General features: G+C 46.0%; 1 protein-coding gene across 1 annotated transcript; it reads right to left on the bottom strand.

Moving 5' to 3' along the window:
• Positions 1-543: 543 nt before the first annotated feature.
• LOC132772898 (ly6/PLAUR domain-containing protein 2-like) lies at positions 544-11,299 on the bottom strand. The gene is made up of 3 exons (XM_060771741.2): positions 11,035-11,299; positions 2,815-2,934; positions 544-1,721 (listed from the first exon to the last, which is right to left on the bottom strand). Exons 1-3 carry the CDS (start codon positions 11,105-11,107, stop codon positions 1,510-1,512), a joined length of 405 nt encoding a protein of 134 aa, XP_060627724.2. The 5' UTR covers positions 11,108-11,299; the 3' UTR covers positions 544-1,509.
• Between the last annotated feature and the right edge of the window lie 1,800 nt (positions 11,300-13,099).

Genomic DNA, 13,099 nt, shown 5'->3' with positions numbered 1-13,099 from the left:
AGGGAGCAAGAGAGAGAGGAAGGAAGGAAACGAGGAAGTAAATAAGGAAGGGAGCAAGGAAGGGAGGCAGGAGATAAGGAAGGGAGTAGATTGTGCAGTGTGGATGCACTCAATATGAAAACCACTAAATTAAAAGTGTTTTATCATGATGGAAACTGGATACGGGGAACAGATTGGCTATGGGGAATTGGAATATATCTCTCAACCTAAGTGTATTTTAAGTGTTTGTAATAAGTATGGTTTATTTAATACTAGTGATATTTAATTCTCTTTTTTCTACTTTTGCGCTCTAGCTGCATCTTTTAAAAATAATTGTAAACAATCTGGAATCCTGTTCGGGAGAAATGCAGTCATAATCTCATATGTATAAGATCCTCATTTTCTAAACCCACTTTACATGATCATTGGTTGGATTGAGAAACAAACCACTCCAATTATCCGAAGCCAAGTCCATGCTCCCGACTGGCACCCTAGTATCTATTTGCAGGGCACCACGGAGAAAAGTAAGACGAAATGAAACCACTAAAAAGGTTTTACTGGCTTTATTAACCCTCCATCCCTGTGACATGTAGACTGACAATATTATCTTCTACCTTGGCCATGGTTAATGTAGCTGATAGGCAAGCAAATTCCAAAATATGCATAAATCTTCAAAATCAGGTGTGAAATGCAGCGTGCAAATGAAGCAGCAAACATTGTCCCCCATTGGTAGCTGGTATATCTAATGTCAGGTGGACAGCACATCCACTCTGGCTTTTAGTCCAAATTTTAAGGAGTTACCTAAGGTATGGAACCTCCTTGGTTTGAACCTATGGTTGGTTCAGCAATCCAAGATATGCAATTTGCTTTGCTGAACTTACATAACGATGCATCTTGTAGAATCTGGACTAAAACCCAGAGTGGACTCACAACCTATTGACATTGCTGCCACTGCTGTAGTGTCATCTCCAAATGGTATCATGTTGCCATTTCTGATTGGAGAAAGCAAAGTTGTATTTCTTTTTTTCAGAGCAAGTAGTGATTGTGTCTTCTTGCCTGGCAGAATGAGGTTGGACTAGATATTCCTTGGGCATCCCTTCCAACTCCGTGTTTGTGTTATTCTAAATAACTCCAGCCCTCTTTCAGGCATTGTTGACCCAAGGTATAATCCCACCTGAGGCACCTCCTCCCAAATAAAGATGCCCAGTATCAAAGCCGGATATGCTATTTTGACACCCAAAGCACAAAGTCCTGCAACCGTTTCTTCCCATCACAGGTAGCGAAAATAAAATTAAGGCTACTACACACAGTTTGCCCCACTTTGAATCCAGAGGCAGCCACCTTGTTCTTCTTAGTGGGAGGGGCAGCTTTGCACCAGGTTGTTTCCCTGGTGATCAAAACAAAAGTCCAAAACTTTAGGAAATGGCAGGCAGAGACGTGACTTTCTAGGAGGGAATAGAGAGTGCGAGTTGAAATAACTTGACAAAATGGTATTGGAAACTTCGATATCTGCATCCTTGGCCTTCTGCCTCACAATTGGTACCCAAGTAGGATGAAGAAGGATGCTATGGAGGTTCCCAACAGGATGTAACTCATTTGAATGCTGGTCGCGCCGTCATAATTGCAGAGGTCGGTGAAGCAGCAACTCACAGGGCGCGTTGTGCCAATGCCGTCCACATCGGATGGCACGCATACTGGAGAACAAGCCCGAGTGACGGTGGAATCGCCCAGGAATGGATAAACTGCAAAAAGAAGGAGGAATAGTGGAAGGAAGGAAGGAAGGAAGGAAGGAAGGAAGGAAGAGGGGAAGGGGAGGGGAGGAAAAAGAGAACCAGGAAAGAAGGGAGGGAGGGAGAAGGGGAGGGGCAGGGAGGAAAAAGAAGAACCAGAAAAGAAGGAAGGGAAAGGGAAAGGAGAAGGGAGGAAAAAGAAGAACCAGAAAAGAAGGGAGGGAGGGAGGGAGGGGAAGGGAGAAAAAAGAAGAACCAGAAAAAAAGGAAGGAAGGGGAAGGGGAAAGGAAAGGGAGGAAAAAGAGGAACCAGAAAAGAAGGAAGGAAGGAAGGAAGGAAGGAAGGAAGGAAGGAAGGAAGGAAGGAAGGAAGGGGAAGGGGAAGGGAGGAAAAAGAGGAACCAGGAAAGAAGGAAGGAAGGGGAAGGGGAAAGGAAAGGGAGGAAAAAGAAGAACCAGAGAAGAAGGAAGGGGAAGGGGAAGGGGAAGGGGAAGGGGAAGGGGAAGGGGAAGGGGAAGGGGAAGGGGAAGGAGAAGGAGAAGGAGAAGGAGAAGGAGAAGGAGAAGGAGAAGGAGAAGGAGAAGGAGAAGGAGAAGGAGAAGGAGAAGGAGAAGGAGAAGGAGAAGGGAGGAAAAAGAAGAACCAGAAAAGAAGGAAGGAAGGGGAAGGGAGAAAAAAGAACCAGAAAAGAAAGAAGGAAGGGGAAGGGGAAAGGAAAGGGAGGAAAAAGAAGAACCAGAGAAGAAGGAAGGAAGGAAGGAAGGAAGGAAGGAAGGAAGGAAGGAAGGAAGGAGGGGCGGGGGGAGAAGAAACAGAGAAGAAGGAGGGAAAGAAGGGGAAGGGGAGGGGAGGGAAAAGAAGAACCAGAAAAGAAGGAAGGAAAGAAGGAAGAAAAGATTGATTAAATGACAACTGATGAGGAAAAACAAATAAACAAGAGTTGCATCAACACTATAGAAGAAATGCAGTTTGACTGCCATGACTCAATACTATAGAATCATGGAAATTGTAGTTTGACAAGGTATGTGGCCTTCTTTGTGAAGGAGTGCTGGTGCCTCCCCAAACTACAACCCAAGTTAACGGTGCCGACACCAAGTTTCTTACCATCCTCAAGGGAGTACATTGTGGTTTTGCACATCGTATCTTCCGCCGAGCAGTTGACAATGGTCATACATTGCGAAGCTGTGGTCAGCTCCTTACATGAGTAACACTGCAAAGCTTCGGCTGTAAGAAAAAGAGAGGTTGGGGAGTCAAATAGCTTTCGTTAGCAGAACCAGTCTTTAGGCTATTGTTGGAGAAGCTCTACTCTTGGAACTGATGAAGTAAATTTCATCCATAGATTATTTAGAACAAGGGAAGTCATAGTGGCACTGTCTTCTGCTTTGGCCAGACTTCACCTGGAATAACTGTGTCCCGTTCTGAAAGCATAATTCCAGAAGTTGGAATGTGTCTGGAGGAAGGCAACCAAAATGGTCAAAGGTCTGGAAACCACAGATCCCTATGAACAGGCACATTCCATGTGGAAGGATCTAGGAGTCTTCGTAGACCACAGGTTGAGCATGAATCAACAGTGTCATGCGGATGCTTAAAAAGTCAATGTGATTCTAGGCTGCATCACAGAGTTGGAAGAGGCCACATGGGCCATTCATGCAAGAAAACCACCCCCAACAGATGGTCATCCAGCTTCTGTTTAAAAGCATCCAAAGAAGGAGCGTCCATCGATACATCAATCATAATCCCACTCCATTCTGCTTTGGTAAGACCTCATCTGAAACAGCTCTGAGCCCTAGGCTGCATTAATAGGAGGACTGTGTTGAATGGAGGAAAGTCATGTTGCCCCACCCTCTTTTGCTTTGATCAGGCCTGGAATAATCCTGTGTCCAGTTTTGGGCCCCACAATACAAGAAGAATATGGACAAGACGGAAGGTGTCCAAAGAAGGGCGACCAAAGTGGTCAAAGCTCTGGAAATGAAATGTTTCCCAATCCTGTTTTAAGACCTTCTTCAAGATACTGCATAGATGCCTTTTACAATTCCAAATCAATTGTGGTTTTTAATCAATTTCTCTAAAGTTTCCTAAATCAGATATTAATAAAACTTATGGATTGATTAGTTGGTTGATTTATTTATTTCTCGTGTCAGGGCAGCCAGTCAGTTATATTACATTTCTAACAGAACAAAGCAAACAAACAGAAAATACAAATTTGTGAGTTTGGTAGTTGATTAAATGTCCTTTGACCAGTATCTGGCCACTTGGAGTGCTTCTGGTGTTGCTCCACGGAGGTCGTCCATTATGCATGTGGCAGGGCTCAGGTTGCATTGCAGCAGGTGGTCAGTGGTTTGCTCCTCTCCGCACTCGCATGTCGAGGATTCCACTTTGTAGCCCCATTTCTGAAGGTTGGCTCTGCATCTCGTGGTGCGAGAGCGCAATCTGTTCAGTGACTTCCAAGTCGCCCAGTCTTCTGTGTGCCCAGGGGGGAGTTTCTCATTTGGTATCAGCCATTGGTTGAGGTTCTGGGTTTGAGCCTGCCACTTTTGGACTCTCACTTGCTGAGGTGTTCCAGCGAGTGTCTCTGTAGATCTTAGAAAACTATGTCTGGATTTAAGTCGTTGACGTGCTGGCTGATACCCAAACAGGGGATGAGCTGGAGATTTCTCTGCCTTGGTCCTTTCACTACTGGCTGCTACTTCCCGGCGGATGTCAGGTGGTGCGATACCAGTTGATTATGTGCCTTCAAGTCACTTATTTACTTAGGGTGACCTCATGAATTTCATGTTGTTTTCTTAGGCATGGGAGACTTAGACATAGCTTTGTGATTTCCTTCCTCTGAAATAGAGCCTACAGCACTGGCACTGGCAGGAGTGGGCACTTTGGGCCTGTATGCACTGCATGCACTAACTTTCCAAGGCAAGTGTGTGTGTGGCATGCAGAAGTGCCTGCACCTGCCAGTGCCTGTAGCTGAGTGCCTCTTACTCTAGAGTAAGAGGTGCAAGGCTGCAGGCTCTGGCAGGTGTGGACGCTCTGGGCCTGCATGCACTGCATGCACTAACTTTCCAAGGCAAATGTGTGCATGGTATGCAGGAGTGCCTGCACCTGCCAGTGCCTGTAGCTGAGTGCCTCTTACTCCAGAGTAAGAGGTGCTAGGCTGCAGGCACTGGAAGGAGTGGGCACTCTGGGCCTGCATGCACCACATGCACTCTCTTTCCAAGGAGAGTGTGTGTGTAGTGTGCAAGAGCACCCACGTCTGCCAGTGCCTGTAGCCGAGTGCCTCTTACTCTAGAGTAAGAGGTGCTAGGTTGCAGGCACTGGAAGGAGTGGGCACTCTGGGCCTGCATGCGCCACATGCACTCTCTTTCCAACGAGAGAGTGTGTGTAGTGTGCAAGAGCACCCACGCCTGCCAGTGCCTGTAGCCGAGTGCCTCTTACTCTAGAGTAAGAGGTGCTAGGTTGCAGGCACTGACAGAAGTGGGCACTCTGGGCCTGCATGCCACACACACACACACACACACTTTTCCCAAGGAGAGTCCACGTGTGGCATGCAGAAGCACCCATGCATGCCAGTGCCTGCAACTGAGCACCTCGTACTCTAGAGTAAGAGGTGCTCGGCTGCAGGCACTGGCAGTCCCAGGCGCTTTGGGTCTGCATGCTACACAAGCACTCTTCTTGGAAAGAGTGTGTGTGTGTGTGTCATGAAGGCCCTGAAAGCGCCCACACCTGCCAGTGCCTGCAGCCTTGCACCTCCTCTAGAGTAGAAACAGCAGATAAGAAGCCTCCTTTAAGCACGCAATAAAAAGGGGAGCCTGGGGAGGAAGTCCCCCCCCCCCCAATAATGGGTCGATAGAAAACTGATCTTTTGGCACCAAAAAGCAAAAACAGATCTCTGCCCTCCTGATTTCGGGAGGCTCCCAAAAATGGATTGGGGACCCCACTGAAAGCTGGGACATGAAGCAGGTCAAGATTTGCCCCAAATGCACAACCCTACTGCAAGCACAGCTGGGAGTGAGAGTCCAAAAATGCACCTTTTATTATGTTCTGGAAGCTCTAGCGTGCAGCATTTGGAGAAAAGGACCAGGATCTGATTTTGCACATGCATTCACATACACACCCTTCCTCATTTGGGTTTTTGAGTCAAGAAATGTTCAAAGTTAGGTATTTTCTCAGAAATATTGTCTATGGCAGCTGATATTGGTTGGCTATCTACCATGCAAGTACCAACAGAGTCTGGCCTTGCTGAGCTCCAAAAATAGGTAAGATCTGGTGCTGTTACAGTTTGTAGCCCTCCAGAACTATAAATCAACAAGAATAGAATGCAACTGGCCCTAGATGGGGGGGAGGGTCCCTTTCTGCATACATCCACACCATTGTGAGCATTTCTGCTTCTTCAACATTGAACTGAATGTAGCTGTTCTATAGGTCAGGCCAATGTTTCTGACCCTCTCCATCGCTTAATACGTTCACTTGGATTGTGGCCAAGGAGTGCGCTTTGTCCAGCTTCTCTTAATAGTCATGAAAATCCTGTGAAATATCTTCTGTGCTCTTAAAGCACCTGCCCAGCCTCAATTGTCAATCTGCCAGAGGAAAATCACAGGTGGAAACTCCCATAAATGCCGGGATTGCAACATCTTTCCCCCAGGGAGAGAGATATTTCGCAGTTATAATTTTACTAGGACCTCTGCAGTTTGACACATGCATGCAGCGTATCTATTTCTCATGATCTATCCATTTTCTAGGTCCTCCAGAAAGACATTGTAGGATTTTTGGACTGGAAATCCTTCATTTCACAAAATTTTGCTCTTATCAGCAGTAATACACACCCATGCAAAGCCCATCACACTGTGTTTATGTTATCGTTTCATCTATATACATTAGTCCGGGGCAGATTTCTTTCTTGTGTTTATATCCAGAATATAAACATATCCAGCAAGACCCCTATCTAGAATGATCCAGATTCATACCATTTCCAAACTGGCTTCTTATTTCTGAAACATTCATGCACATTTCTCCTAATATGTGCATTTTTGCAATTTCCCCTAGACATGCTGGCTTGAATATTCTCAATAATCCTAAAATTACAGAGTTGGAAGAGACCCCAAGGCTGTCCTGTCCAATTGCATTCTGCTAATGCATGAAAGACACAATCTAAGCCCTCCTGCCAGATGGCCATCCAGCCTCTGGATGGCCATCTGGCAGGAGGGCTTCAAAACCTCCAAAGGGGGAAACTGCACTGGACTCCCATGCAGCTGCAGATTCCCTTGCTGAACTGCTCTCATCATAGAATCATAGAATCAAAGAGTTGGAAGAGACCTCATGGGCCATCCAGTCCAACCCCATTCTGCCAAGAAGCAGGAATATTGCATTCAAATCACCCCTGACAGATGGCCATCCAGCCTCTGTTTAAAAGCTTCCAAACAAGGAGCCTCCACCACACTCCAGGGCAGAGAGTTCCACTGCTGAATGGTTCTCAGAGTCAGGGGGAAGCTCTTCCTAATATTCAAGTGGAATCTCTTTTCATAGAATCATAGAATCAAAGAGTTGGAAGAGACCTCATGGGCCATCCAGTCCAACCCCCTGACAAAAAGCAGAAATATTGTATTCAAATCACCCCTGACAGATCATAGAATCATAGAATCAAAGAGTTGGAAGAGACCTCATGGGCCATCCAGTCCAACCCCATTCTGCCAAGAAGCAGGAATATTGCATTCAAAGCAGCCCTGACAGATGGCCATCCAGCCTCTGTTTAAAAGCTTCCAAAGAAGGAGCCTCCACCACACTCGGAGGCAGAGAGTTCCACTGCTGAACGGCTCTCACAGTCAGGAAGTTCTTCCTCATGTTCAGATGGAATCTCCTCTCTTGTAGTTTGAAGCCATTGTTGCTTGTCCTAATCTCCAGGGAAGCAGAAAACAAGCTTGCTCCCTCCTCCCTGTGGTTTCCTCTCACATATTTATACATGGCTATCATGTCTCCTCTCAGCCTTCTCTTCTTCAGGCTAAACATGCCCAGCTCCTTAAGCCGCTCCTCATAGGGCTTGTTCTCCAGACCTTTGATCATTTTAGTCGCTCTCCTCTGGACACATTCCAGCTTGTCAAGATATCTCTTGAATTGTGGTGCCCAGAATTGGACACAATATTCCAGGTGTGGTCTAACCAAAGCGGAATAGAGGGGTAGCATTACTTCCTTAGATCTAGACACTATGCTCCTATTGATGCAGGCCAAAATCCCATTGGCTTTTTTTGCTGCCACATCACATTGTTGGCTCATGTTTAACTTGTTGTCCACGAGGACTCCAAGGTCTTTTTCACATTGCCCCCCATTCTGTATCTTTGCATTTCGTTTTTCCTGCCAAAGTGGAGGTTAGGCAGAAAATCTGAACCTTCTCTTCTCCAGGTAAACCTACACAGATCCATAGGACCCTCCTCAGAGGGATTCATATCTCCAAATCTTTGACCATTTTGTCTGCTTTTCTCTGAACACAATCCAGGTTGTCCTCCTTGCCTTGTTTTGCCCAGGGCTACAGGCACTGGCAGGCGCGGGCGCTCTGGGCCTGCACACCAAACATGCATTCTCTTTCCAAAGAAAGAGAGTGTGGCATGCAGGAGCACAGGGTTATTCCAAGTGAGGACTGACCAAGCAGAACACAGCAGGGCTATTTCTTCCATCAATCTCTACACTGATGCCGCCTAGATGTCCTCTTGATGCCACCTAGAATCACATTGGCTTTTTTCGCTCCATCACACTGTTTGCTCATATCGAGCTTGTGGTCTCCTAAGATGTCTAGATCCATTCCATGCATACTGCTGTCACCATACTCCTAAACAATGAAGACCAGGCATGGGCAAGTTTCGGTCCTCCAGGTGGTTTGGGCTTCAACTCCCACAATTCCTAACAGCCTCGGGCCCTTTCCTCCTTCCCCTCAGCCACTTAAGCAGAAAAAAAAGGGAAATGGAGAAGGAAAAGGAAAGGGCCCGAGGCTGTTAGGAATTGCACCGATATGAGACCTGGCTTGGAAACCAGTCCACATGTCCAAGTCTTGCTGCTACTTCATCACATTAGCAGGCATGGGCAAACTTTGGCCCTCCCTCCAGATGTTTTGGACTTCAACTCCCACAATTCCTAACAGTCTTTAAACCCTGAGCATCATCTGGGCTCTGCGAGTGCAGCTTTTTTCCAAATGAAGCAGAGAGTGTTTGAGGACCGGGACATCTGTAGGGAGACCAAGGGGCTTGTTTATAAAGCTATTGTCCTCCCAACCCTGCTATACGCCAGCGAGACGTAGACTGTCTACAGACGTCACATGCAACTCCGGGAACGATTCCATCAGCGCTGCCTCCAGAAAATCCTGCAAATCTCTTGGGAAGACAAGTGAACAAATGTCAGCATGCTAGAAGAAGCAAAGACCAGCAGCATTGAAGTGATGGTCCTCCGCCATAAACTGGACCGCCATCAACTCTGGACCGGCTACATTGTCCGGATGCTTGACCACCATCTCCCAAAGCAGTTGCTCTATTCCGAACTCAAGAACAAGAACTCATGAACAAAAAACATAATGTTGGTGGGTAGGAAATGAGATTTAAAGATGGCCTCAAAGCCAACCTTAAAAACTCTGGCATAGACACTGAGAACTGGGAAGCCCTGGCCCTTGAGCGCTCCAGCTGGAGGTCAGCTGTGACCAGCAGTGCTGTAGAATTTGAAGAGGCACAAATGGAGGATGAAAGAGAGAAACATGCTAAGAGGAAAGCGCGTCAAGCCAACCCTAACCAGGACCGCCTTCCACCTGGAAACCAATGTCCTCACTGCGGGAGAAGATATAGATCAAGAATAGGGCTCCACAGTCACCTACGGACCCACCACCAGTACACTGATCTTGGAAGACTATCCTACTCGGACTACGAGGGATCACCTAATGATGAATGAAAATTAAACCCTTGAAAGGTCTTGAAGCTGCAAGGCTTTGCAATGCTAATCAAGGTGATTAATTGCAACCTTCACACTTGCCTCCGACAGAGAAGAGTTCTTTCTCCCACTCTGGACATTATTCCACTCACTTGCTTAGTTTCCAATATACAGTGTTCTCTCACTTATTGCGGGGGTTAAGTGAAAAACCTAAATGTAGGGACACTATATTTATTTTAATATTTATACATTATTTTAGTAGTTATACACTATTTTAAGTCTTTATAAACTTAGAGTGAAGGAAAGGAAGGAAAGGCCCTTCAAGGATGGAGAGATGGAGGGAGGACTGAGGAGGGAAAGCGCCTCAGAGAGCGGTGGCAGCAAAAACCCGTGAAACAGCGAAAATACCACGATATATATTTTAAATTAATATTTATTGGAAATTGCAAGGACTGAGGAGGGAAAGCGCCTCGGAGAGCGGTGGAAGCAAGAACCCGCAAAACAGGGAAAATACTACTATATATATATATCAAATTAAAACCGTGCAACAGTGAGTCCACTAAAAGTGAACTGTGAAGTAGCAAGGGAACACTAACTCACAACCTCGAAGGATGCCTTCATAGATGTGGGCTTCTGGAGAGAGAATGCTTCTGGAACATGGCCAAACAGCCCAGAAAAATCACAGCAACCCAGCCTTTCAGCAACTGCTCTACCAGAAAAGTCCCTAAATTACAAGCCTCATAGTTCTGCAAAAGGCAGCAACTGGATTTAAAGTGGATAGATGCTCCAGTGTGATGAATTCCTAATTAAACCACCAGCTGGACATGAGCCAGCAGTGTGATGCAGCAACTAAAAAAGCCAGTGCGATTCTAGGCTGCATCAAGAAGAGTGTAGTGTCTAGTGCAGGCATGGGCAAACTTTGGCCCTCCAAGTGTTTTGGACTTCAACTCCCACAATTCCTAACAGTTAGGAATTGTGGGAGTTAAAGTCCAAAACATTGTATTGTCGAAGGCTTTCATGGCCGGAATCACTGGGTTGTTGTAGGTTTTTTCGGGCTATATGGCCATGTTCTAGAGGCATTTTTTCCTGACGTTTCGCCTGCATCTATGGCAAGCATCCTCAGAGGTAGTGAGGACTGTTGGAACTGACCTCACTACCTCTGAGGATGCTTGCCATAGATGCAGGCGAAACGTCAGGAGTAAATGCCTGTAGAACATGGCCATATAGCCCGAAAAAACCTACAACAACCCAAAGTCCAAAACACCTGGAGAGCTAAAGTTTGTCCACACCTGGCGTAGATGTATCCAAAAGACAGAAGAGCTGGGCAGGTGCATGGGATATAGCATGAAGTGCCATGCAGTCGACCTGCGTAATTCTTTTCTATCATCCTCTGAGCAAAATAGGGAAAAGGTTCAAAAATAAGAGGGCTCTTACCAAATGTGGTATAGGAAATAACAGCCAACAACACTGAGAGGAGCATCTTGCTTCTTGCCAAATTCTTCTCCATCTTAGATTTCCAGTTTGTCTCCTCTTGTCACCGCAGCTGCTGCCAACACAGAGACAAGGCTCCCTCTCCACCTTTTGCAGCGTGAAGTGTCGTCCTGAGACAATATTTTGCTGAAAAAACAAGTTTGCTTGGAGTCTCAAAGGGATTGGATTATCTAAAACCAAAGGGACACACCCCCAGGGTTTATCCTTCCCCGCCCGCCCAAGCGCTCCTTGAGATGTCACAAAGGGGAATGAATTGGTTCTCTTCTTGTGATGGTAGAGAAGGTTTTTTTAAATAGGTAAGTTCCTTTTACGCTGCCTGTAAAACCTCCCATCTCCTTGAAGGACAAAAAAGTAGTTCTCTGATCCAAAGAGCTTTTGGGTATCTGCGATCTTCGGTTTCCTTGCCGTTCTCTGAGTCATGCAACTTCGTTGTTCTTAATATTTTCTTGTCACATTTGACTTGTAACAATGTTATGATTGAGAATCATGCATTTGTAGAGTTGGAGGAGATCCCCAGGGCCATCCAGTCAAACCCCCTTTTGCAATGCAGGAAGACAAGATCCAAGCCCTCCCAACAGATGGCCATCCAAGATCTCCATGCATTCAATACTCTGCAAACGCAGGGTCATGACTTGGTTATAACACAATCTCCCTTTATGCTTTCCCATTTTTCCAAGCATCCTTGTCTTTTCCAATGTGTCACCTTGTCTTTTCCAATGTGTCCAAAGTACAACAGTCTCAGGACTTTATTGCATGAGGCTGCTTTATTGCAACTGTCACATACTTAAAGCAAACAGGAAAACATCTGTATTGTAACATTCACTTCACTACGGGAATGGGAAATGTAATGTTGGTGAACAGGAAAAGAGATTTCAAGATGAGCTTAAAGCCAATCTTAAAAACTGTGCCATCGAGACCAAGATACTCCACTTTGGCAAAAAAAACAAAATGCAAAGAGACAGAATGGGGGACGATGCCTGGCTGGAGAGCAGTACGTGTGAAAAAGATCTTGGAGCCCTGGGGGACAACAAGTTAAACATGAGCCAACAATGAGATGTGGCGGCAAAAAAAGCCAATGGGATTTTGGCCTGCATCAATAGGAGCCTAGTGTCTAGGTCCAAGGAAGTCATGCTATCCCTCTATTCCGCGTTGGTTACACCACACCTGGAATATTGTGTCCAATTCTGGGCACCACAATTCAAGAGAGATATTGACAAGCTGGAATGTGTCCAAATGAGGGTGACTAAAGTGATCAAGGATCTGGAGAACAAGCCCTATGAGGAGCAGCTTAAAGAGCTGGGCATGTTTATCCTCAAGAAGAGAAGGCTGAGAGGAGATATGATAGCCATGTATAAATACGTGAGAGGAAGCCACAGGGAGGAGGGAGCAAGCTTGTTTTCTGCTTCCCTGGAGACTAGGACACAGAACAATGGCTTCAAACTACAAGAAAGGAGATTCCATCTGAACATGAGGAAGAACTTCCTGACTGTGAGAGCCATTAAGCAGTGGAACTCTCTGCCCCGGAGTGTGGTGGAGGCTCCTTCTTTGGAAGCTTTGAAACAGAGACTGGATGGCCATCTGTCAGGGGTGATTTGAATGCAATTTTCCTGCTTCTTGGCAGAATGGGGTTGGACTGGATGGCCCATGAGGTCTCTTCCAACTCTTTGATTCTATGGTTCTATGATGATGATGATGATGATGATGATGATGAATATTATTATTATTATTATTATTATTATTATTATTACACCACAGAGGGCTCCAAAACCCTATGTAGGTTCAACAAAATACGAGGGGTATTTTTTAAGTAAGGTCCGTTTTGTTGTAGACACTAGTAGTTCGCGTGCATACTGCAACGAGCGCGTGCGTCGTGTACCGGCATGCCTCGGGAACAACTGTGCTCAGTTTCCGCTCTGTAGCTCACCTGTACGGTTCTGTTCTGTGTTTAAAAAATGTTTAAGACTCTCAACTCACCTGCCGCATGTGAGGTTCGCTCAGTGATACGGTT

Source organism: Anolis sagrei, chromosome 4 (assembly GCF_037176765.1).
Source record: "Anolis sagrei isolate rAnoSag1 chromosome 4, rAnoSag1.mat, whole genome shotgun sequence".
Lineage (NCBI taxonomy): Eukaryota > Metazoa > Chordata > Lepidosauria > Squamata > Dactyloidae > Anolis > Anolis sagrei.
Note: the sequence above shows the minus strand (reverse complement) of the source record. Positions and strands in the feature narration are given on the sequence as shown.